The sequence below is a fragment of the Botryllus schlosseri genome, chromosome 10, assembly GCF_051294905.1.
Source record: "Botryllus schlosseri isolate E-star chromosome 10, Bs_hap1, whole genome shotgun sequence".
Classification (NCBI taxonomy): domain Eukaryota; kingdom Metazoa; phylum Chordata; class Ascidiacea; order Stolidobranchia; family Styelidae; genus Botryllus; species Botryllus schlosseri.
Genome location: NC_137245.1, coordinates 13,817,397 through 13,843,460, shown reverse-complemented (window position 1 = coordinate 13,843,460; position 26,064 = coordinate 13,817,397). Strand labels below are relative to the sequence as shown.

Sequence of the window (26,064 nt, the reverse complement as noted above, 5' to 3'; positions counted from 1 at the left end):
TAGCTATCACAGAGAGACTTTGTAACATATTTTTGAAATTATCCGTGTACCGACACACAGCATTGCTTTCACGCCGCGTATAACTTAGCGCCAGGCCTCTGAATATCATTTACAAAAGATTTCGAAGCACAACAGTGCAGTGAACCAGTCTCACGGTTTCACTGGAGCTCAAGGCACATATCCGACTCGTGCAGCAAAAGTGGCAATGATTTGCAGTAAATTTCCACCATTAACCTTTTTGTTTTGATTGAAAATCATGCTTAATGGGTATATTCTTTAAGACACTGTTGTTGATGAACGTAATCTCATTTCACGCACCTGTATCCTTGTAATGTGCCAGAAGTGTAATGTGATAGATGTGCTTTTGTGACTATGGACGAAAATTTGAGGTTCGGCTAAGGCTTGCAAATTAGCGTTAAGAGTTCGCCAGGTTCGTAAAGGTTAAGAACGTAGACCAATACCAGTATCCCTTTGCGGTGTATTTCAAACGCGCAAAACCTTTCCAATGCAAATTAGTAGACACGCGATTTCGCCTACCTCTACTGCGGCTCTCCTCTTTATTCGGATTCGTTCGATGGAAATCGAATCCGTGCCGGACACTCTCGTCGTCACTGGCAGGCTCGGCGCCATTCCGAGACACGGTCGAAACATCTTCACGCCCCGCGAGCGTCGGTGTCTTGGATGTGTTGGGTGTGTTGTGTGTGTGTGCTAGCGTTCGGCCGACATGCGCTCCTTCGTTATCGGAATATAAGCCGTGTTATCTATAGGTCAAATTATGGAAAGGGAATACGCCTACCGCCACTTCCGTCAACATTGGGTTCGTTGGCGTTTCGGGGTTGATTCGACTCCAGCGCCGGTACCACCACTTTGTTACTTTCCGAGATGGCGACATCAGTTCTGCTGGAAAGAAAACAGCAGAAACCAGTGACGCAATTTTACCGCAACACTGCGAAGTGCACTATGATACGTAGCATCGATCAGTAACGAAGTAGGTCTACGTTTTCGGATTCCTCAAGTAGGTTTCGCTATACTTGCTCTACTTACTCAGGTGAATGGGTATGTATTCAGAATATATTTCCACTGCAACAGTTTTTTTAGGCTAAACTACATACTTTTACCTCTTTGGATTTTGTAACTTAGAAAGCAGTTGTTTTGGATTATGTTTCCCTCGTGCTTATAAGTAAAATCATAATAACGTTACATTTATCTCTATTTGAGTACCAACAATGGCTACTTTGACCATCTCTAAAAATCTAAAGCACAAGTCTTATCGAAATTCATTTGCGACCGCCTGATACGGATTTATTTGGGGTGGATTCAAGTACGATTCTGCCAGGTAACAGGTGGAGTTTACGATCGCTAAATTTCGCTTGGGAAATTGAATGTATAAGCCAGGGTTGTAATGACTCGAGTCACGATTTTTCGGTGAATCCGGTCATTTTTTTAAACGCGTAAAATGACTCGAATCAATGTTTGTATTGACTCGGCTTGAGTTCGAGTCATTGTGCATGACTCGAACCAAGTCATATGACTCGAGACTAGTACGGCCAAGACAGACATTACATTGTAACTGCGAAGAATAGTGAAGTCACCTTATTATTGCTATTCGTCTATCAGTCCTGATACTTAATAAATAGGGCCAGAAACTGTTAGGATTGACTAAAATTACGATATTATGAATGCGAGCCATTCTATATCACTCGAGCAGATTTGACAAAAGTGGGTCGAACCGGATTGAACAGAAAACTGAACGATGAGCATAATGACTCGGATTCAACACTCAACTCACTGACTTGGATTCGGACTTGAGTCGGGGTGAATTGAAATTGACTCGACTTGACCTGAGTCAAAACTATAAAAGTGAGATTGAATTGTGACTCGGAACCTTACGACTTGGTTACAACCCCGGTATAAGCCTCACCAACCCACGACTCCGACATGCGTGGTGAGATAGCTTAGTGATAAGTTCCACGGCTGCATCACCAATGGGTTGCGCGTTCGAGTCCGACCATAAATATCAAATAACAACGACTCCGACCCGCTTTCATTCATTTTCCAAACTCTGTGGTTTTACATCACACCCATGCATTCAAAACGCGACAGTTATTTTACTATTTGATCACGATGAGCTGTATGCTAGGTCAATCACTCATCGTAACGTGGTGGCTACCGTTACGTGCCGATAATCGAGTCACTGCACGAATTCGTGTTTCTTATGCAGGCGTGGCCGCTCTGTCAATATAATTAGAGGTAAAGGTAGTGCAATAATAAGGAACCGCTTCTGCGTGGTTTTATATTGCACTGAACCGAGAGATCGAACGATGAAGATTCGACAAATCGTAAACTGCTGCTCGCAAAATTACGTCGACAGACCAGCATTATGCGTGATGTGGGATATTTTACGATTACTTCAAAAGGCACGCGTTCAAATAGCTTAGCGTTGGTCTTAAAACCCTACCATAAAGACAAGGATGTAGTTTCACGACGCTACAAATAGGTACAATCTTAAAAAACATATTCAGCAGTTACTGTTTCACGCAATTCTTGTGACGATTTCACTCGTAGAAGTGACACAAACTACTTCAAAAACTACTTTCAACTATTAGAAATTCAAAGTGTAAAAAGCCAGTCGTTTTTTTTGCCTAAATAACGGTGCAAGTAGAAGCGGAACTAATCTTAAATCAGAACCACTTCAGGCGAAACCGACTTGAGTATACTTCGAAAATCTAAAGGTTTTTCGTTGCTGACAACATCCGCCTCTATACTCAGATTCGGACCTGGTCGCTATGATATCTTTACACCGAACATTGTTATAGCTATAATCCTACTCGGTCTACATACACGGGCTGTCTACATACATGGGCACTCTTTCCGAGAAGGCGATAAGCTCAGTAGCATTCGAGATTCGCGGCACCTGCAGCACAAAACAGACGTTATCACACGCTCGCCATCCGTCGACACCCTCAGTGCCCGTGCTCTCGCACCTGTTTCGGCTTCACTTTGGCTTTGGATTTCGTCAGCAGCTTCTGAAGTCTCGCGACCACCCTGGCAAGCTTCGCCACGTTGTGTTGGAACTCGTCGCCTGTTAAGGTTTCGTCGTCTAGCAGAGCGTTACGCGACTCCGGCTCGGGTTGTATATTCTGAAGGAGACAGTGCAAATTTAAAGGGATGCCGGTTCGCGTCGTCGGTCAAGTGTAGAGAATTCCAATACGCAAGAGTTGGCCGTGTCAAGTAATCAATCAAATCAAGTATTGACTGCCACTTTACACGGTTAGTTAGCCCACAGACTTAAAATCGCGAACGCGAGTCATTGGGACTGTATACACCGTAAACTAGTACAGTTACCCCAGTACCGCGTGATAATTTTTCTGCGGTATGAGGATGAGAGTCTCGTCGGCTCAATTTGGACAAGATATTGATTTAGGACTTATGCAGTGGCTATGGATTATTACTATTATCATATTCTGTGATATATAAAGTTCTTTCGATTACGATTCTTACGATTACCCCTGACGAACGCCAGTCGAAAATATTCGGGTTTATTTCAATATGAATATTTAATTCACTTGTGTATTGAAGTTCTTTCGGTTTTGAGCAACTTGTAGATTTCGTTAATTGTGAATCCGTAAATTGCGAATTTTATACGAGTTGAGGGGACAACTGAAATCAGAATTTCGATTTAAAGCTCACATCCCGAATGTAATTTGACGATGCTACATCCGCCTATCTCTGCGATAGAGTACCCGCAAATATTTAGCCGCTTAACATTAGCGTATAGTCTCGCAGATAACTTGTTTATTATGATATCTTGTCTAAATAGTTAAATATTTGATGACGCATCATCGAAATCCGTCATTCAATGTGTGTGTATGTGTGATTGCGCGTGCGTGTATAGTGAAGCTAGGCGCGATTACGTGGATAACATTTTTATACCGCGGAATAATGCTTGTGAGACGCCAAACCACATCTTCGAACAGAATAATTCGAGGCGAGGTCGGATTACTATATGAATATATGTAACATCATCGAGCATTAATGTAGTATTCTCGTGCGGTACGCCTAAAGTCGAAGCCGAAACCGACCATGTCACTGATGAGACATGGATTTGCGAATCTTCGTTATGATATTTAGAGATAAGCTATGAACAATATACGTATTTATAAACCGTATAATCGCACATGGTTCATTTGAAAATTAGGTACTGCCAGCCTGTCATAGGAATGACTGGTCTTGTATAGATTTATATTAGCAGACATTGAACAGATCTTGCTGAGTGAAAACTAGTTTGTGCAAGTGTGCATATTGCGGGGCCACGATATAGCATCCGCTTCGCCCACAGACACATGGCACTTCATTTTCCTTGCCTTTCCTTCTTAGGCAATATTCTATCACTTTTCTTTCAGTGTGTAGTACTATGCGTGCCTTTTATTTACATTTTTTTATTGAAAGACTGCCATAGATCGTTTTGACACCTTCCCATCTTTACATTTATTCGCAATCTTGTGATGTTTTGAATTGATAAAAAAATACTAATCAAACGAACCAGTTACTCTAAATAGGTCAAATGCGCCATTTCTCATCCCACGGGTGTAGTGGGTTTCGCTTCCGTGTACCACCCAAAACAGGCACAAGAAAGTGGTACGCGTACACGAATTACATGCCAGTAAGTGACACCGGAATTAGCACGCCATGGTAAAAACGGCTATTTGAAAAGCTCCTCGGTAGTGCAGAACTTCAATGTGCAATTGAGTAGTATGTTCATATTAAAATGAATCCGAATATTTCGGGTGACACTCGTCAGGAGTAATCGTCAGCAACTAGTAGAGTATTGTAAAATCACATTGACTGTTAGCCGAAAACATCGCGGTTTATTGCAACATGAATATATTCTTCAAATACGCATATTCGTCCCCCTGTTTACACTGCAGATAAAACGTAGTGAATGCAATCCAGAATTCAACTGCGCGAGGTTGTGCTCGACTAAATCATATATCAACTGACGTAGTGATACTTTGTACCAAGTCCATCCCATTACCAGAGAGGTGACAAGGGGTCAATACAGCAAACGCGTAGTCGGTACCATGGGTATTGTGTAACGGAGTAAATTTCTCAGGCAGCGTGACTCACCCAAGCACATTTCATGAACTTACAGGATTGCGTTAAAACGAAAGGATGGCAACGAAGACGTACGTCGTACATGTTGCAATCGGAAAGAGATCCGACGAATTAATTCACAGCTGCCGCCGTACAGACGAAAGATCCCGAGGATTAAGTTCCGTGGGGTTCTTATTTTCAAATTAAAATCAAGTACGGGATATTTTGAGTGAGATCCGCAGCGAAATTCATCATTCTCGGTAGAGAACAAATTCGTGAAATGTAGTCGTATATGCATTATGCAAGAACTCCGGATAATACAATATTTCATATCCGAATCTGGCCAAGATCTCGTCAATCCGGCTATTCTCAAATTTAAATCACAATACTTGTATCTCAGCGATATCGACCCATTGGGGGAGATTTTTAAAGATAGGGGATGGGGGGCACGAAAATATAAGAATGTTCAGTCTATTTTATTGATACTAGAAAAGCGACTCAATGCTGGACTCATTCTAGCACATTAAAGGTGAAAAGGAAGTTTGGGAAACACCGATTTACCCCAATACCACACGCTGGTATCGGTGATCCCACTACTAAGGGATGATTGCACGGCCCACTTTGGTTCTGGAATGATGTATGACACTGCTCCGTAGTTTTAGTTGTGATGAGGAGCCTACATTAACCTCCAACACTAAGCTAAGTATACTACAGTCGATGTCGACAGAACAAGAGTCCGCATATCCACACATTTTCAACTTGGTACAACGACTATATCACGGGTAATGTAGCTGTGAGTTGTGTACAAGTGGTGTCGAAATCCGACAGGAGAGCATGAAATCTCTTATTGCCAAATTGATCAGTAATTTCGAACCTTGTCGACTGATCGAATTAGCCAATTGCGGTAGTCGTTGATTAAGTATATCGTCGCTGATAACCTCGGTGCAGCTCTACGATCTGAGTCGAATATTGCCCCAATCGGTCACGCGCGTGACTTCTCGAAAGCTTGCGATTCCACAGACCATATCCGTGTTTGATTTTTCCTATCAAAGCGGCAGGGTCGGGTCAGGAATTCCCACCTCCATAAGCGAATGCCAATACATCGATGCAGTGAGCGAATCGGGGTTCGATGATTCATCTATCAGAAGTTCATATTCTGCTACCTGTACCTTTCGGGGTCAGTCGGTATCATCACATACCAATACGAAGTGAAAATTACCAGATACATCATGGAAGATTATGCATTGCATCAACCATCTACCAGCTGTGCGAAACTGGTACGCGAGGCATTCATTGATTGTCCGCCCTATGGCCCGGTTTCAATCCCTTGCTATTGATGGTGTATATTGTATGCAAACTTTGCGAGTGCGGGATGTACACTATGGAAATACTAGAAAACGACACCTATTCATTTGTAGTAGCAAAATAACAAGATAACACACGTGTTCGAATGTTGAAATGCATCTCATAGTGGAACCGTAAAGTGACCGATAAGGAAACCGGTGTGAACGCAGGTCGCTCATAATTTTATGTAGGAAGTCATACCATGATATTTATAAGATTCCATTAGGAATCAAACCATGTACGGTTAAGATCTATGATTGACTTGTTCGTGCAGCAGTTGCAGCAATCAATAATCCTTTGGGGCTTCGGGGAATCGCCAAACAGCGAGTCATGCCCTATACTTGATACTTATATAAACAGCGTAATCCTCATCAGCAGTCTGACGCATATGACGTAAACGGCTAGTTCACGTTATGCAAGCGTCGCGTATGAAGCAACATTTTCGAATATTTTGTAGCAAGGAATCGATGTCACAAACAAACTGTAGACTTGGCAGTGACCCCATCGCGTTGGTTTATCCGGTAAACATCCGAGTTCATATTTATTATTAGTCTTGAAGGGTGTTTGTGGTGTTAACTATGCAAACTCCTGTATATTTGACGCGAGAAGAGGATTTAGAGTCACGAGGCCTTCGTAACTACGTCAAGTCAGGTACGCACTGAATTGACAATTCGAACACCGCTTTGGCCTGTCGCAACGGGGTGTACTACTGTAATTCGGGGCAGGAGCGGTTAAATTTCAATATCATGGCTCTAATTATACTAGTTTACCAGATTTTAGCAGCTGTTACAACCTGACCACGGAACAAGGTGCGGTACGTATATGTACAGTAGTACACTGTACAGTGTACGTACAGTTGTACACTTTGTACAATCGTCTTCACCAAACCACAATACGCGCGCTTTGCAAGAGAGACTAAAATAACGCGAAAATGTCACCAGCTTTCAAGTTGTGTACAGACGCGCGCCGCACGATGCACCGCAACGTGTTTTTTCGATTGAAGCGAGCGATTTTTCTGGAACTAAAGCATATCGCCTTACGCGTTACGTTAGATTTAAAGGCACTTCTGACTACAATGTAAACGTCACAGGTTAGCGTTCTAGGAATACCAATCAAACAATTACGAGGGGGAGTTCGATGTACGTGTGGAGTCGCGCATTTCTGTGCTTTTTCGACACAACAACACTTACAGTTTCAGAAGAACTGAGCACGATGATTTATGGCAAAGCATTATCGACGTTCAAGTGCTGGGATAAATGGTATCTCGGCCGCAAGGTCAAACCGTACCTCCAATAACAACAGCTAAATTTCATCTATTCATTTTAACGGCGAATCATTGCTGCAATCAAAGACGCCGTGTGTGTCCGAGGTAGTCGCCACAAACATTGCGCGAGTGCGGCGATAGAACAGGTGTAGACATACCGGTAAGGTATGCTTTGTCTAATTAGTACTAGCAGCGAAACAAATAAACGTTTTGCCTACGGCGTATCGTGTCCTATCCAATATTCGAAGACGGAATGTGATCGTGCCAGGGATATCTAAAGTTTTAGAAATCCCTGGATCGTGCATTAAAATCATTTCAGATATGTTCAAGATGTGCCAAGATAGACCGGTGTTGATATGGTCGTTTGTCATGGCGTGTTTGACCCAACTGCAAAATTCTGGTGAAATATGAAAACTATAGTTCTACACCAGAGGTAGTCAAAGTCGTAAGTGATTCTAGTGAAGTAGATGGACAAGTAACGCCTTAAATATATCCTCGATTACGAGTAGGAGAGTTTTCCGAACGGTGCCCAAATGACTTCCGGTTTTGAAAAGTAGTTATGGTCACGGGTTCGCATACATTTTGGCAGTTGATCGGCGGTGGATACTTTCTAAATTGCAAGATGCGTCTTTGCGATTAACGTAAAATCACTAATGACGCTACGAATAGGATGAATCGGGGCCTGCGATAACTTAGGTTACGGTAGGCCCCGGTTCACTTTTCGGAAATATATGCTGCGGTTTCTGTGACGGATATATTTCTCGCCGATCTTATCACGATTTCACACATAAGCGAGATGGAAACTTATCCCAAAACATCTTTCTCCAAAACGTAAAGTGTAAGCATAGTATACCCAACAACTGTCCAAGTCAAGATGGAAGTAGCCTAAAACATAACCACTTGGGTAATGGTTAGTTTTGCCTATACTTGAGCCCTTCGTAAAAATATATGTACGACGGTACGTACACCGTTACTGACCACTGACCAGTGACCACCTCCAATCTACACTATACCCAGCAGGCATAATACGAAATCGCTTATATTTTACTGGTGTATTTTACTGATGTATGGCTTTGTTAGCAAGTCTTGAAAGTCCCAATCCCTCACGGGATCTACATCATCTACTGCACATGCCACTGTCTATTCGCACGCGAATTCCCCGTCACGTATTCCTTTGGGCAGAATTCTGGCGCTCACTTTTCAAACCGTGTTATTAATTGGAAATGATTGACTGACAATACTATCGTGTGCACGGCGGGTATAATAGATGTGCGGTAGCGCCGTAAGGCTTGAAACAATTGACTTCTACAGCCGTCTTTGAGTGTATTATTTGTCGGCGGTTACGAGAGATGTGGTCGATATAGTTTGCGCTACTATCTGAGTAGGAGTATACGTAATGCACTATATTTTGCGCTCAATTACAGGTAGAATTGGCAATCTCCAGAACATTACGAATCGGCTTCTAGTTTAAGTACAAAAAGAAAGGGCTGAAATGTAAAGTAGTCTCGAAAAGTATATCTGGTCTTGGCCCTAGAGCAGGGGTTCTCAACCAATTTTTGTCCGTGGCCCATCTTCAGGTTTGAAAATGTTGTGTGGCCCACCTTTTATCTTAGAGTCATACTCCTGTTCAATGCGCGGTAATCGCCGGCGCTGATATGCATATTCCTCTAAAATATGCGCATTTTTATTTTACTAATCATATTTAAATCCACACCTCTAGGGACATGAAATCGCGCGAACATGCAAGTTGTACAATGTATGTCTTGCCATGGCGCACTGATTGAGAACCGATACCCTAGAGTCCAGGAATCGCATACTTTTATCGTTTATTCGCAAGTGACTACATTTAATTTTACAAGATTCATCTTGGCGACTAACGCAAAGTGACATGGTCCTACTGATAAGTGCAATCTATTTCACTCGTTTTTCATGTCATTTCCATCCGATGAATTGATGCCAACTCAACCCAAACCACCTTTACAAAATTCAAAGCGTGAAAAGTAAGTGCGTTTGTCCAAGGCACTGTTGAGTAAAGTAGAAGCAGCTGAAAACATATACTTGGGATAAGTAGTGCAAATAGTTCAGAATCTACTTTATTACTCCAAAAAATTAAAATCACTTCGTTATGACTAGAGCCCGACCGATATTGGATTTCTGAGCCGATACCGATAAGACCGATATCCAGTACCTCCACCGATAACATCGATATATTCAGCCGATATTCAAAAGATGTGGAATCTAGCGCAAGGCCCATATTTAACAGCTCAGAGCATTTATTTCAACAACTTTACAGCCATTGATATGCTTGAACATGAAATAAATGATATAGGGGCTATAAAAATGTATCAAAAAAGCACCAGTCCAGCAGTTGCAGATTACAGTTCACGAAGCACAATTTCTCGGCCATTTCTCCAAGGAGGGAACTTCTGTGGTCTTCCATAAATGATGTATATAGTACTAAACACAGTGAGCAGTCTTTCACTTGGTACCATAGTTAGTGGCACAGCAAGAATTGGAAATCTTTCTTCATTTCGGTTCCACCGCTCCCTTGCAGGGGATCTTTTCTTCATGGTTTCACTAAATATTGATATTCTTCTGGCAGTACACCTGGAGCCTTCAGCACATCATTAACAAATAGCTGAAGAGAATGAGCAAATCAACTCAAATTGTCCACGTCTGCAACTGCTCCACCCATCCCCTTAGGCCTTGACCATGACCAGCATTTCAACAATCAATTGATCAATAATGATTGGCCAATGTCATCATGGAATCAAAAATTTTCGTATCAATTATTGGCCTTACTCCACGTTTGCTTGATTTTCTTGCCCTCTATGCTCGCATATTTCCTGTCATGGTGGCGCCGCAGGCCTCAGTCAGACGACTTCTGGACTTCATACATTACTGGTATAATTAGCTCTGTTGGTCTTGGTACCGAACCAATAGCACTATCTTCAGAGAAATGTTTCGACGCGACGCTTTTCTCTATCATAACGAGGGTCAGTCCAGCATGATTGAAGTTCTCATTTCTCTTACTGATTGAAATCTTCTGCAGACAACTATCCATCCAGCTGCTCTATGTCTATAGATAACTAACCTACGGATAGATGGGCAACACGTGATTCACGGTCGAGAGACCGGATGCTCGTCAGATTTGTTGTCGCTTCATAGCATGAAGCGGGCAAAGCGGCGGGTTGTCGGCCAGATTGACTGTTAAAAATGCAGGTATGTGTGGTGCGAATAGTATATAGGGCAATCAGAACAGGTTCTTGAGTGATACAGTACATAGCCACTGGCGCGGCTATCAAAGCATTAATATCAGGAGTATATTTAAGGACTAACGCCAGTAATCAGAGATGCCTCAAACTCAAGTCTTGCGCAACGGAGTAAAGGCATCCTTGAACTCCATTGGAGTAGAGGCTTCATATTCAAAGACATTTTCGACATGTCTGGCACTATTCGCTACTGTGCGTTCGCTCGATATGAAATGTTAAGATACCCTCCAGGGTTGGAATCCCGGTATGTTTAGCGTAATATATTTGGTGTGCAGTATCACACCGCGTGTACAATTAGTAGGATCTTTGGTGTGCACGAGGCACCGATTCCATATCGGCAGACAGGCATACGGTACGTGTTTCATTCCTTTCAGATAAAATGGATATGGACATAGATATGTTAGAATATTACATGCAAGTGGATGGAAACAGGCTGCAGCAAGTACAGAAGTACCTTACAGATTTTAATAATTGATTGGAATACCTCACTGAGGAACGGTGTTCTGATCGCTATAGGCTTAACGAAAGCCTGTGTTAGTGGATTTATGGAGGTCCTGCAGTGTGACCTTACCAACCCATCCAACAAAGGTCTACCCCTGCCCCCGTTGTTGAAGTTCCTTGTTGTTTTGCACTCTTACGCCACAGGAAGCTTTCAAGTTGTTGCTGGGGAGCTGGAACATGAACCTGGACAGTATTGTCATAGCTCATAAAAGCTCAACATACATCAAATTCCCACAAGGTGAAGTTGCAGCCAATGGGGCCTCACGATTTTATGACAAATAGCTGCTGAACGTCGATATAACAAGGTTCAACTATCCTCCAGAATAACTATAGAACGGATTTTTTGGAGTGTGGAAGAGCGTGTTTTCCTGCTTATCACTGGGTCTACGGATAAATGTCGACACAGCAATGGCTTTGATTGTTGCAACAGCAGTGTTATACAACTATGCCAGAAAACACAGGTAATATATTTCTTGATTTTTTTAATATCAAGCGCTTAACTTCCTTCAAATTTAGGTGCATTATCAACAATGAAACTGATGTCATCCCGCAAGTTGTAGAGGCACCAAGAGATGTACGAGGATCCCTGAGAGGCCTACCTAGCTCAGAGACGCCGGATCGTTGAAACCCACTTTAGGAATACAATTTAATTTGTTATCATAAATAAAGAAACTGCGGTGAAACTTGTATAAAACCGAACGAAATGAAGTGGAACAGTACCTATCAATAATGCACAGTTACATGGCTATGGCCATAGCAAAAAAAGCATTAATATCGCGGTGCGGTGTTGCAAGTCGAAGCTTATGAAGTTGAATGAGCATAGCAAAAGAAACGTATTCATGTCTTGGTGCTGCAATTAGAGGCATAGTAACTATCAATAATGGGAATGCCACAAAAAGAGTTTACATCACGGTGCTGCAAGCAGAAGCTATGAATCTTAAAATAAAAGCTTTTATAAAGTAGGTAGACTAGTTTAAACTACTAGATCTGGTGAAGGCGAGCCTTCAAGCTTTTGCCTTGCATCTGCTATCAACAGGTGCTTGGTCACAAGTACCAACTGCAGATCAGCAAGGGACTGCTGCTCCTCCACTAAGAGCCTTTGCTGTTGCAAGCAGTCAATTTCTAATTCAATCTTTTTCACTTTCAGCTCATGCTCCAAGAACATGGTATCCGATATGAAGTTATTAACTTCAGCTCTTTTTGGTTTCTTTCTTGGCAACCCTGTCTTTTCCGTTTCTTTTACCACCGGAGTTGCAGTCGTGAAAGTCACATCTGAAATAGGGACATATGATATAGAAACCCTCCTTGCATAGCAAATGTGTATAAATTCTAATGCAGTCGTGAAAGTCACATCTGAAATAGGGACATATGATTTAGAAAGCCCTCATTGCATAGCAAATGTGTATAAATTCTAATAACTTCTATACGGTATGCTTATGAAGCTATGCATCTGTATATATTTACACAGATTTTAGTTAACGCTCATTAATAATAAACAATATCGATGACCACACCACATCGAGGATATGTCCTAGACCCTGATCACCATTGACTGGCTATGGTCCTCACGACTATCAATCACTGTGCTTTGCTAATTCCGCTCAGTGTTAGCTTTCAGGTTTGCGAACATATGGTTTTACAGTTATTTAGATGGAGCGATTTTGGAGGTTTTACAGCTAAGCGGTAGCCCAACACGCAGCAAAACCTACATAACCAGAGTCAGCGATGCTCACATATCAACAGCGAATACCGCTGACTAAACTAATTTGTGGGGATCACTGCTTGATATGGTGCTTTTATCCATGAAGTGTCCATTATTATGGCATACCGTACCCGAAGATGCTGATGAAGATGTGGCTCGAATTGTTCTGGTATCATGCTATGGATCATCTGTGACATGGTACTGCCTTGGTTGGAGGGCCTCCAGTTGCCGCCATGTGGGCCCGTTCCTCTGTAATATCTTCTTTCGATCTGATGAAATGCATACGCATTAGAACTGGCCTGGCACATTCCTAGAATTCCATCAAAAAGCTTACCTCGTCTTCACGTTAGTCCAACATTTTTCAAGCTGCTTGGATGATACCTTTCGAGCATGCCGGAAGGAATTGTATTGAATGGCAAGATCTTCCCATGCACCATTTTTCCTTTGGATAGAACTTCATCATTTCTTTTATCTAAGTATATCCAGCTTTGCACTTACAAGAGTCATAAGACGGCTCTAGTCAGCCAAACTAAACCTTAATTTTGACATACTGTAACTGAAAAAATATTCCTGTTGATATCCAACAAGTCTGTCACATGATAATGTTCAGGCAAAGCAGACACATCGAGTAACTTTTTCTCTTTATTTATCAATACATACCAAAACATATCTATGATTATACAAACCAAATTATTTCAAGGAAACCTCATGCAGCTGGATTCAATATTGAAACCAATTGATAACCTGAATAATAAGAGTGAATATCATGACTTCTTTGGCTCCTTAAAGATACTCCTGATATTAATGCTTTGATAGCCGCACCAGTGGCTATGTACTGTATCACTAAATAACCTGTTCTGATTGCCCTATATCCTATCCGCACCAAACATACCTGCATTTTTAACAGTCAATCTGGCCGACAACCTGCCGCTTTGCCCGCTTCATGCTATGAAGCGACAACAAATCTGACGAGCATCCGGTCTCTCGACCGTGAATCACGTGTTGCCCATCTATCCGTAGGTTAGTTATCTATACTATGTCTTCATGGTGATCGATTACTGCAGGGGGATTCCCACGAAGTCAGTGGGGCATAACGGTGGTTAGTTATCTAGAATATTTTTTAGATAGGCACGCCTACTGCCTGTATGCAGTATGCATTATATGCTTCTTGGCCATTTATTTTTTATAATTCACCGTCCTCACGTCTTCTATCGACTTCTTTGACTCCATGCCACCATGTTGTGACGTCACCAAAATATCGATATTTTTTACCTTCAATGGCCGATACCGATATTTCTCTCCAGGCGTGATATCGACTCGATATTATCGGCGAGCCGATAATCGGTCGAGCTCTATGACCACCTCTCCCTAGGACCTTATTAGTCAAACTGCCAGTATAAAAAGATATCTGATGGCATCACATGCCTTTGCATTTTGGGAGCATAATCTCGACATATGCCCCTCCATTATGTTATTTCCAAAAACGACCCGAAGCTCAACAGCTACATGGGCCGTATACGGAAAGCTGGAACTATAAAGCGTTATTTCCAGCCGTTCCGTGATCGATGATGTAATTTACGTCATTTCATAAGCACGCGCACCCTCGCATCATCGCCAATTGTGATGTTTTCCCGTGATCAAGTACGCAGCATAAAATCATTTCCATTGTAACTTTGATACCAAGTCTACACCGCATACACAATTACACATACACCGCTCTAATCACTTTGAGAGAATGGACTCTGGCGAGAGAGTTTAGACAACGTCACCAAGCGGCACGTATTATAATTATATACGCAAATTACGCACCCATCTAATTCATCTGATTGGAATAAGTTACAATAGCGCGCAATCATCGAACAGATGTATCCTTCAAACATCATTCTTGATTCAAATACCATTTATTCCACTCTAACACGAGTCACCAAACTAACGACAGGAAGAAGACATGTTACTACACAATAAAAGGATCACTTGAACGGTAAAACAAATAATTAGTTAAAACAGGCTTGCACCAGGGACCGATAGAGATCGGTTTTAGTCGGGTATCAGCTGAGCTTGTTTGATGACATATCGTCCCGTGTAGAAGCGCCAAAATTTCTATCATGTCAAGAGCCTAGAGACACGGAAGAACGGAAGTGGTTTCAACATGGATCCAGGCTCATATCATAATATTTATCCGATACAGATGTAGCATATTTTGGCCGATAAATCGATATCTTCGTCGATATAGAATTGTGACATATTGTGACTACATAGAACTTCAAATTACCGACAATGATTGGTAAATTATATCCCTATAAACTTCATCTATTTACAATTAAACTTCACATGGGGAAGAAATTAGTATTTCAAGTCCAACAGGCATATATACTTTAGTTAAAGAAATACAACTTCTCCGCATTTACCTCAAGAGCTGCAGACCCCTACGGGTCTATATAAATAAACCGAACAGAATTGAATAATTCCCAATAATTATGAAGTTTCATTCGCGTCATTTGGTCGAAAATATAAGTATAAGTTCATGGTATCTTGAATTTGCTAATATGTATAATGTGTTTATTTATTTACTGCTCTCTATCGGTGCTGTTTTTCGTTGTTATTGCTACTGTTCTGCATTTTATTATATCTTTCTCTGCGGTTTTGTTAAACTGTTGCAGCCCGACAGTTATTTGTTATACATGACTTCAGCTGACTTTAAGACCGCACTTATCGAATGCAGTCCTATCGCTAGCATTGTCTGTCTGGAATGTTTGTGCAAAACTTGAATTTAACGAAATAAAGAAGCCTATAACCTCGCCTGGCCAATGCCGATATTTCAACCGACACCGATTTCGATCGGGGTGCTTAGTTAGAACCTCGAGTCGAATGATAGCGGAGTGAACAATTTTTAATTTCGATATTGTGCCCCTCGAGTGCGGTAATTTCGATATTAGTGGTTAGTGATACGATGACGATTGTTTTTGGTAAAACGAATATCGATTGTACGAAACGGAGCTTCAGAAGTTACATTTGTTTATGTTTAATAACAGATTGTCGTTGGATTTCTATAGAGACCCTATCATTCTCCAAATAGCCACCTCCACCGATCCTGACGTGACTCACTTAAGCCGAATAATCGCGTTTATTCCGTTTCGGCGAGTCCCGCGCCGGTAAGACCACAACAAACACCCGCGTTAAGACTCACTTCGCAGGGAGCGGGCGGCGGCGTGTTACACGAGCATCTGCAGTCGGATCCGACGGGTATGGTCTCTACGACGTAAACTGTAGCCCGCGAACCGTCGCGGCAGACATGTCCCTCTTTCGCGTTTATAATACACTTGCACCTGCAGTCCGATCCGGAAGAAAGGGTTTCTACCTGCAATAAAATGTGGTGTTTGATAGAATCAGAGGTTCCATTTTTTCATTCGTACACAATGTACCAATGCGACACACGAGTGCGCGTCACCAGCGTGAACATCTGAACATTGCACCGTTATTGCCGTCGAAAAATTTGGATTTGAATAAAATAGTATTTACGGTGAGCACAACTATAATGAATAAACAAAGAATACTATAAAACCGTAAATACTATTTTATTCGAATCCAAATTTTTCGACGGCAATAACTCCGCTTCCACTGGTCAAATTTTTAATAAATAGAAACTTTCTTCTCCTGTAGCAAAGCGGTTACTAGCTGGAATTGAACCAAATTTTGTGTGTAGGCTTAAATTAGGTAACCTAACAATTTTATCAAGTATAGCCAGTACGATTTGAGAAAAAAAGTCATTTTTGAAGAGCCCTACTGCTGGTGTGTCTAAATTATGAGTATTTTCTGTATTGTGTGGAGGAGTACACTTAGGGTTGCACTTAAAACAAATGGTTGTTTAAAACATGTTTTAATATAAGCGGTGTTTTAAACACAGGCCTTTAAAAAAATTCGCCAAGTTGTATAGGCTAACTATGCCACAATTATGTAAATACTTTCCAAAAGCATGATGTATGAGCCTACGGACTACTATTACCACCCGGTATAGCAGACGTATACGAAATGGGTTGGTTGGAACCCTCGAAATACTGGGTTCAACAGCTATAGTATACGAAGATACAGATCATTGGTACGGAATTAATGCTCTGCTGATGATGAGCGCCGACCGTTAAAATGCTGCATGACGATGCAGTCCTGGTTAAAGGTATTTTTGGTCCGTATGACAGAGGTTGGCAGCCTTGTTTTAAACTTGTTTGTTTTGAATTGATTTTTGTTTTGAAGACAACCCTAGGTACATATATGAAAATCGAAAAAGTAGCGACACTGAAATGCGTGAAGCGCAAAGAATATTTTCAAGTTGAATAAATCGTCGAGAAAATACTGCATAGTCTATTTGCTTTGTGTTGCTTAATTTATTTCGGGCCACTACGAGCTTGTTTCCCGCCGAATTAGTGGCCTTCTGAAGCGCCAGTTACGATCCGTAATGACTTATTAACACAGGTGCTAATTGGATGTGTCTAGTAATGCAAATCGAGGATTTATCTACAACAATATCAATTTTAATCACAATTAAAATCAGAGACCGCGTTTATCGTAATGTAGCAATGGCAATGGCAACAACGTCTGAATGATACTATATGAAAACAGTAAAGCTAAAGTTGTAATAATCATTCATTCAAGCAGTCCAATCCAAGTTCAGCAGAATATGGCAGTTTCTCCCTAACTTGCACAACTCACATTAGTTTTGTATGTTTTGTGTATTTATGCGTCATATTCAGCTTTAGCGTGACTGATTTCGAATATTACTTTCATTTTGCATCTGGACTACGCATACGGGATACGTAGGCTATGTACAATGGTACAGTGTACACACTATACAATGTACAACTGTACATAAATAAATAGGCGTCAAATAGTAGGAACGTTTCCCGTTTAGTTGATACAGACTATGGTTTTATTGACCAAGCCCAGGTTCAGTACAGATTGTGTAAAGATATAGGTCGGTGTCATGTACAGTACAAGTACACTTGCGCGGAAGACTGCTGGAAATAGCAAACAAAGAAGCTTTTGGCGGCTTCCCAATAAAACGCAATGTCTTTGAACTGCGCTCGTGGAGTTGACTTTGAACTTATCTGCAAACATCCTGTTCCTGATTTGTATTGATCAAAGACAATGCCGCACTCCCATTTATTGTGAGACAATTACCGGCTAAGTCCCAATTAATCAGAAACATTGTGTAATCATTGATTGCTAATCAACTGCCAAGAGACACGTTGTTTACGATAATAGCAAAATGCATATAATCATTAGTCACTAGTCTGTTTGTGTTTTATTCGAACTCCTTTTGCAAAGCCATACCAAAAGAACAGCTCGTGGGCTTATTCCGATCCGCATTGGAGTTTTATCAGGCCCTCTGTCACAAAATACACAAGGGATCAGCAAAGCTACGCGTCTAGCCTATCAAATCCGCTGAATCCGCGACAATCTCGACCCCACGCATTGCAGTCCACGTCTCTGTTTCACAGTACGATCAAGCGCATGCGATATCTGTCAACTGAGACGCCTAAAGTACGAATTTCCAGTGAATAAATTTCGCCTTTCGACTGTCACGCAGACATTCGGCATTCATCATTACATAGCATACATAACATATGTTCAATGTACATATGAATAGTGCAACATATTTTAAATATGAATTTTCCAGATTGTGGTGCAAACGGTATAATAATAATTGCCTTCCGCGGGTTTAGAATATGTATAGTATACGCTGTTGTAACGGAAAAAGACTTCATTGAAAAACGCGTCACTATATTTCATTCTTTTGTTTTTAACAATCGTATTAATATTAATAAAAATAATAATAAAGTATTAAACATGTAGTATCAGGGTGAACCACCGATGATAACGTGCTTTGAAATCTAGAAATCGAACACTGTTTGCATAACATCATGACACCGTGGTACCGCGCGAAGTACAGCTAAAACATATCCTCGACATCGCTTTCCTTCAGGTCCTAATTCCGCGGTGGAAAGCAAACGGCGATCGATATTCATACAAGACATCAGTCATCGTTATCATCATACGATGCGCTGATATCGGTCTAAGCATATTCGGCAAATACATATTAAGTAATCTTCCAATAAGCACGAGTCCTCGATGATAGATTGGACTCGCAAGTGCAACATTTAATGATTAGACAAGGAAGTCAACGCAAGATGATGTACGGTGTCGAATGGAACGATTCCATCGGTCGTCTTCATTTTGGATCGACAAATATGCAGTTCCGTGACAAAAGTTAAAATTGATCAGAATCATACCAAGCAGACCATATGGAGTAGAAACTGCAATAGTTCAACATATTGTCAACTTATATTCATGACTTGTACGCTGACTCTCACCTCCGAATCTAAAATGGGTTGTTCGAGGGGGAATGGTGGACTGATATTGAAGACAGTCGCGATTTAAACAAGAGAGCCGTTTAGACGTGAACATGTCTAGAATAGAATGACTACAATCACTTTTTTGCAGCTGGTCGTCTGGTTAAGTCATTTAATTTGCTGAAAGTAATAGTTCAGCGGCCTCATCTAGAGTTGGGAGTTCCCAAAATACAATAGACATTTTCGAATAACCAAGTTGGAGTCATCTGGGTTTTGGAATGACGTTTCCAAGTACAATCTAAAATTTTAAACAATCGTTTCAAGTTTTGAGGAGCGAAAATCCTCTTGCAGACCTTCATTGAATACAGAACAGCCGAAGCGTCATAATATTTAATTGTGACGTGATTGATCGTGTGCATTCTCGCTCCACGTAAAATTTCAGTTTATTGTATTGTGTACACCATCCGAAAAGTTTGCAGAGCTACTGTGCTTTGACATTCGGTGTTTGTAGTACATTTCCTCACGTCAATGTAGCAGTGGAGCCGAGTCAACGGCGTGGTTACTTAGTTTACGGGAGAAATTCCGTCAGAAGTAATCGGTAATGGGACGTGACATAATGGTCTTTCAGAAGGCGTGGATTGTTTGCCGGTATTGCGGAGGCTGGTTCAAGTAAACGCGTCGAGAGACATGCGTACTGCTCAGAGGTCTTCACTTCGCGCGATATTGTGCGAATCTGATTCGGACGAGAGCCCTGAGCTTGAATTCGTAGAAATTACCGCTTGCATTTAACATATAGTTGTAGAATTTGTTAAATATGAGTAGATATTTTAAGGTTACCGTATACGTAACAGTGTCGGAAAATCTATCTGTCCCTTGAACTGTGGGATAACAGCTCTTCGGGATCTGTACACTTTCTGAGTAAACACGTAGTACCGATGTTGACACAAAGATATCGAGAAGTACTTTTTAGGAATATCATAAGCATTAGGAGGCTTCTTTTTGTAACTGACTACGAGCCATAGCCAGGTACCTATAGTGCGCCGTGTAGGACCCGACGGCGTCCGTGTTTGTTGTGATTGTATTACAAACAAAACAATTCTTCCTAATAGGTAGATTCGAGATATTTCGAAGCGAAACGCAGCAAACGTGCTGCAAATTCGCCGTAATAAGAGCTACGATTGCCTGCAAAATGCACTGTTGTCGGGGAATTGGTAGAAGACGGTATGGTGTATGGTTCGATAAGACTGATCAGCATGCGTGACACGCAATTTCTTTCATGCCGTACTAAGCATTATAAAATATCGCAAGGCCCCGGGCACGGTATAACGCAGGGACGGGCAACATACGGTGCGCGAAGGCGGTTTGAGCGGCCCCCAGAGAATTTCCGGTCTTACCGGATCATGTGGCTCTCGGCTGGAGAAAGATGGTAATTAAACTACTTGTTCCGTTCGAGTCTACATATATTTGCGAGCAAACATTTTCGACCATGAGAATGAACAGACAAAGCTGCGTTCCAATCTATAACTGATGCTCACGTGAAGTCTTTACCAAGGGTTTCTACGTCCGACATGCAACCAGATTTCAGAGAACTTGTCGACAACTTTGATCGACAGCAGATCTTACTGACTTCAGAGCTATTGAAGTAGCCTATATTACGTTCATAAACCGACTTGCCAAGTACTTCATTTTCCTATATCCGGCCCGCCGACTGGAGATGTTGCCCGCCCCTGGTATAACGTACACGATATAATTATCGTGCCGCAATTTCAGTGCCCTTATCGTTCAAGGCAATACATATTTGGGTTGACTCCGACCACTTACCACGGTGTTACAGATAACGGCATAGGACGCCGAAGAGAAACTTGCGGTACCCCATGCTTCGTGCGAGAACCGAGTAAGCTGAGACGTATCGTGACTGAATACGATGATAACACCTCGTCGAGGAAGCGACAGTTATTCATCAAAATTAGTTTATATTACCCTTTTAGGTCGGAAGGGCGTGGCGAATTGTAGCCTAAGATTCTATTGCGCGGGTACAAATTATCGCGGAAACGAATATTCAATAGATGCAATTAGTTTTATTTTGTGACGAACAGTGGACACGGACGCACGTCGCACATCGCCCAAGTCCAATGCCTAAATGACTACCATATGCGATGGATTGTCAAATTTAGAATGAATTCCTCCCTCACAGCCTATACCACTCGCAATCGGCAAAATGAGAACATAATTCTACAAGTCACTTCAAAGGAGTATGCGGCATTCGGCGTTTCAGATATTGAGATCAAAACGCCCACAAATCACCCATTTCACTCAATGACTCAACCACTTTTATACCACGCCAGAAGTCAGCAATGTACTATATACAGCTAGGGTGCAAATTAGGGCGGGGTGGATGAAAATTTGCTAGGGGCGTTGATAATTTGGAGTGAATTTCGCCCCAATGTCTACGTCAAAGACGGTGCTATTATTTGATGTCTGCGAAGCGGTCTATTCCACCCACCCCCCCCCCCCCGCCAATGTGATGCCATAACGCTTGTATAATGTAAAATTGTAGATATTCAACGATGGTTGCATGTAGCATGGCAATTCTCCACACAGTAACAAAGTTCAGGGGAATATGACATTAGCGCCACAACAGGAATGTAACACTATAGTCGACATTTTCATATTCGAATCAAAAAGGAAAACCCCTGTTTCGAGACATACCCGCATGCCGCAACCCTGCTTTCATAGCGTGTCCGTTACATTCAAGAATATTTTGAATATTTGTTTCCGTTACATTTACGACTTGCAATCGTTCGAATGGTACGAATTGTAGTCCATCAGTGAACGGGCTGATGAGACATAGGCGTGTCCCCACGCCATATTTTATGGGGTGCTTTCCCGCGACATACGCAGTCACGAACGTGAACTATTGTTTCGGGATGAAGTGTTCTAACACCGACGCACTACGTCTTGGATCATTGGCAATGAGAACGTGTGTATATGCTGCTCTTTTGAAATCGAACGATTCGCTGGGCTACTTCTGCGTGAACGACATTAGTGGCTAACGATTAGAAATTCTACCGATCCGTACTTTCTCTCTACCATTTGATGCTGTTATTGCGAGCGCATTCCAGCCGATGACAACTACAAATCATAACCACTGCGTAATGTCTACGCATGCAGTCCCAAGAGGGCATTGGTATTCGCTGCGGCGAGCTGGACATGATTAAATTGCAGAATGTTTATGAGGTGTCAAATGTCGACTTGTGAGAAAATGTATTGAACAAACGAATCGGAGATTGAATACCGCTGGGATGAGCAACCTACCAAGCCCTGTATTTCAATTAATCCTAAATTTCTCCACGAAAGTCCCGTACGTAACGGTCTGCTACTCAGCCATGCAATAGCTATTAGGATTAGTTGTAAATGTACTTCGAATCCAGCGCGATATGCAATGTGAAAAGATAACGATATAGTTAATTGGTGTCGAAGGCAAATAAGTGCGACCATCTCAAGTCATGCGATGTCATATCGCAAGTCTAGACAAACAAAATTGCCGATTTATTATGTGCAAGAAAGAGGCGTCGCATGGCCAGGTTAATTGAGTTCTCCTGATAGACTTAGACGCAAGGTTCGGGTTCGGAAAAAGACATTCTAGCCATCTGGTGTGTCGATATCCGACAATATTCTCAAATATCCCTGAAACTTTTGTTTGGTGTACTTAATACCACAAGCGTCAAACAACGGTGTAAATAGCATAATAAAATATAGCTTTCTAAGGATAAGATCGCGAGCTTACTGATAACATAAACCTAATGTTACAAGATTTCGTAACAGGCGCAAGCCTATAATTTCCTCAAATTCCATGCCGACCTCGAAGTCATGATAGACCTGTCGGCTGAAGTGTTTTCAAGGAGGTGATTATCTGGTCTCAAGTGTTAATTCTCCTTAACCTAAAAGCATACATAAATGACATAGACAATACGAAGGTGCTGCAGTAATGATAATATCGTGAACGAAAATTATAAGATATGATATTTCGTACATTTACCATTTTTTCTGATACATATATATATTAAGCATGGATCAGTGCGACGGCAACTGTGTAAAACCGTTCTGTTATTTGTGCTAAACTGGGAAAATGATGCATTTCTTCGCATTTCAAACAACAATTACAGTAAGCCGAGTTTACCTCGATTTTGGCATGGTTTGCATCAAAATCTTGCTAATGTCACGATTACGACTGGAGCATTTAGTTTCAATGAACCGCTGTGCACAACCACTAGCGTCAAGTTACCCGTGGGTCGCAAAACCTATCCCATTAATCTCCTATTTGCTAAACTGTTTCAGCTTTTCTTTACAGTGTCAATACTCAAGTGTGGAGGAATTTCCGAAAGGTGACAGCGAAGGCGAAACATAAGATCACCAAAAATAATTTACCGTAATATCATCATTTGCACATAACAAGCAACAATGATAGATCTTTCGTTGTAATATAAAACAGCATTTCACCGGCAAAACGTTTCGAAATCCCGATTCCTCGCGGATTGCTATCATTAATCGCACGTAGATCTTCGAACAATAAATTACGTTCGCTAATAGACAACGGAATGATTTGAAAAAGCCGCAATTGCATGCCTGATAAATCGTTGTTAAATAGCCGTTAGGATTCAACTGCACATATCGCAGCTATCGGTCGGGGTCATAATGTCTGTTCATACGTACATGTTCACTGAATAACAGAATAATTCATAGAATAAATGATAGAATCCTAGAATAATTGTGGTGCTTGTGAGATGATAAAGTATTAACAACTGTAAACTCAAGATCAACAAGTTTTTGAAACCATTATTGCATATTGCATACCGGTGCACACGCAGGTACAACCAAATATTCAGACATTCATCAAAAGCTTCGCTACCTACCATAGTCTTACATATTCCGCCGCACGTTAGCATCCATAGACTCAGCAGCACGGGATAGCTCAGCCTCGACAACATTTTTAGCTATGCTGGTAAGAAAGCCTGTTAGATTCCAGTGCTTCTACGATGCATTTATATCTAAACATTAAAACAACGCCGAGCGGTATACGCGGTATAAACCCGAACAACGAACAGTCGTACCGAGACGCTCTCGATGGAGCCGCCAACCATGCTGGCATATGAATTTAGCACGAAATAATTTATCATAGGCTATTAATTTTGCGTCTGGTTAAGCACAGGCTAGTCACTGGCTGAACTACAGAGTCAAAGTCCTTGGCAGCGATTCATATTTGTTACGAGCCGCACAAAGAGGCGATAAGTCAGAAGAACCCGCGAATACCTCAGCTAAGCTATCTCGAGCAAGCATTCAAACTCAACAATGAAATCTCTCGCCGGCAGAACGCTTGATTGCCTGGCAAAAACATCACCGGTCAGCCGAGGCTTGCGTCACCTGTACTAAATCATCGAAAGCAATAAAATGATGGGTACTACAAACACCGTTAAGCTAATTGATTGCGGGCTGTCAACTTATATCAATGACGCGGCAGTTAAGTCTTAGTTCATGCCTTCTATTTCACAGCCTCCGATGATTGCGCTGCACACTTGTAGAAGGTCCTAATTACGAATTCATCAACGCTTCACGATCCAGAATTCTAGTTGACCAGCTCCTAGATAGGTTTCATGTCACGTTTGGTGTTAATTATCAATATAATAATACCTTATGAATCTTATCGGAAACAAATATCGTAAATCAATTCGGTTATAGACATCAATAGATCAACGTCTTGACTATTTCTTCCTGTCAGTAGGAAGTTATCAATGTCGAAATTTAATCTGACATAACAACAAAGTTGAAGCTGCTGACTTCGATTTTTCGTGGCATCGAATCGATGTCGTAGTATATGGTTTGAATCAGTGGTTCTCATCCTTTTAACTTCGCGGGCCGGTAGAACTTCAAAAATCAAAATTTACCCATAATTTAATTACGACAAATATGTGAAAATCAAATGTAATATATTGGAAGCTTCATTTACTACTGCCTTTTGTACATTACATATTTATAAGTGGTTCTATTGAAGTTTCTGCAAGGCGAAGCTCGCTAAGTTCTGGTTAATACTATTAATTCAATTGTGATTGTTCGACATCCTTTGAAATAAATTTGACTTTGCTGTTCGATACAACCTCTGTTATACTGCCGAGTGTCGCTTAATTGCACTATCCGAATTATACAAAGTATGTTTCAGACCTATGTACTTTTCACATGTAAATTGCCTGAAACGAGTTGTAGGCTACTTCAAACAGTTTCGTACAACACTCGCACCATTGCGACGTCCGCCCAAAGTAGAGCATGAACTGTCGATTGCGACACAATGCAGGAAAATACGTTCCAAACTTCTCAATCACTTTAAAACATCATATTTTATTTATGCAAATAATAGACAAGCTTCCAAATGATTGTATTTTGGAATTGACAAATAATATTCTGGTGATTTGGCGCACCGGCAGGAAACTGGCCACGGACCGGCGGTTGAGAATCACTGGTCTAAATTACATTAAACTTTAACTTGTCTTC

General features: G+C 41.5%; 1 protein-coding gene and 2 long non-coding RNA genes across 5 annotated transcripts in view; 1 reads left to right on the top strand and 2 right to left on the bottom strand.

Moving 5' to 3' along the window:
• Positions 1 to 24,593, bottom strand: part of LOC145448071 (uncharacterized) — a 30,149-nt gene extending 5,556 nt beyond the window's left edge. Inside the window, exons 1-6 of one of the 2 annotated variants that reach the window (XM_080326397.1) lie at positions 24,435 to 24,593; positions 16,365 to 16,535; positions 2,985 to 3,140; positions 2,859 to 2,914; positions 797 to 900; positions 538 to 732 (exon numbers count right to left, since the gene is read on the bottom strand). In XM_080326397.1, the coding sequence (XP_080182523.1) occupies positions 538 to 732; positions 797 to 900; positions 2,859 to 2,914; positions 2,985 to 3,140; positions 16,365 to 16,535; positions 24,435 to 24,509 (757 nt within the window). In that variant the 5' untranslated portion in view covers positions 24,510 to 24,593. The remainder of the gene's footprint in view (positions 1 to 537; positions 733 to 796; positions 901 to 2,858; positions 2,915 to 2,984; positions 3,141 to 16,364; positions 16,536 to 24,434) is intronic. The other variant, XM_080326398.1, reaches the window with a different exon arrangement.
• On the top strand, positions 10,785 to 12,158 carry LOC145448089 (uncharacterized). The gene is made up of 2 exons (XR_013917800.1): positions 10,785 to 11,936; positions 11,992 to 12,158. It is a non-coding gene; the product is annotated as an uncharacterized LOC145448089 (long non-coding RNA).
• LOC145448090 (uncharacterized) lies at positions 12,409 to 14,185 on the bottom strand. 2 transcript variants are annotated; one of them, XR_013917802.1, is made up of 3 exons: positions 13,512 to 14,185; positions 13,309 to 13,446; positions 12,409 to 12,747 (listed from the first exon to the last, which is right to left on the bottom strand). It is a non-coding gene; the product is annotated as an uncharacterized LOC145448090 (long non-coding RNA). The 2 variants fall into 2 exon arrangements; XR_013917801.1 differs by having other exon boundaries at positions 13,309 to 14,185.
• Positions 24,594 to 26,064: the final 1,471 nt, after the last annotated feature.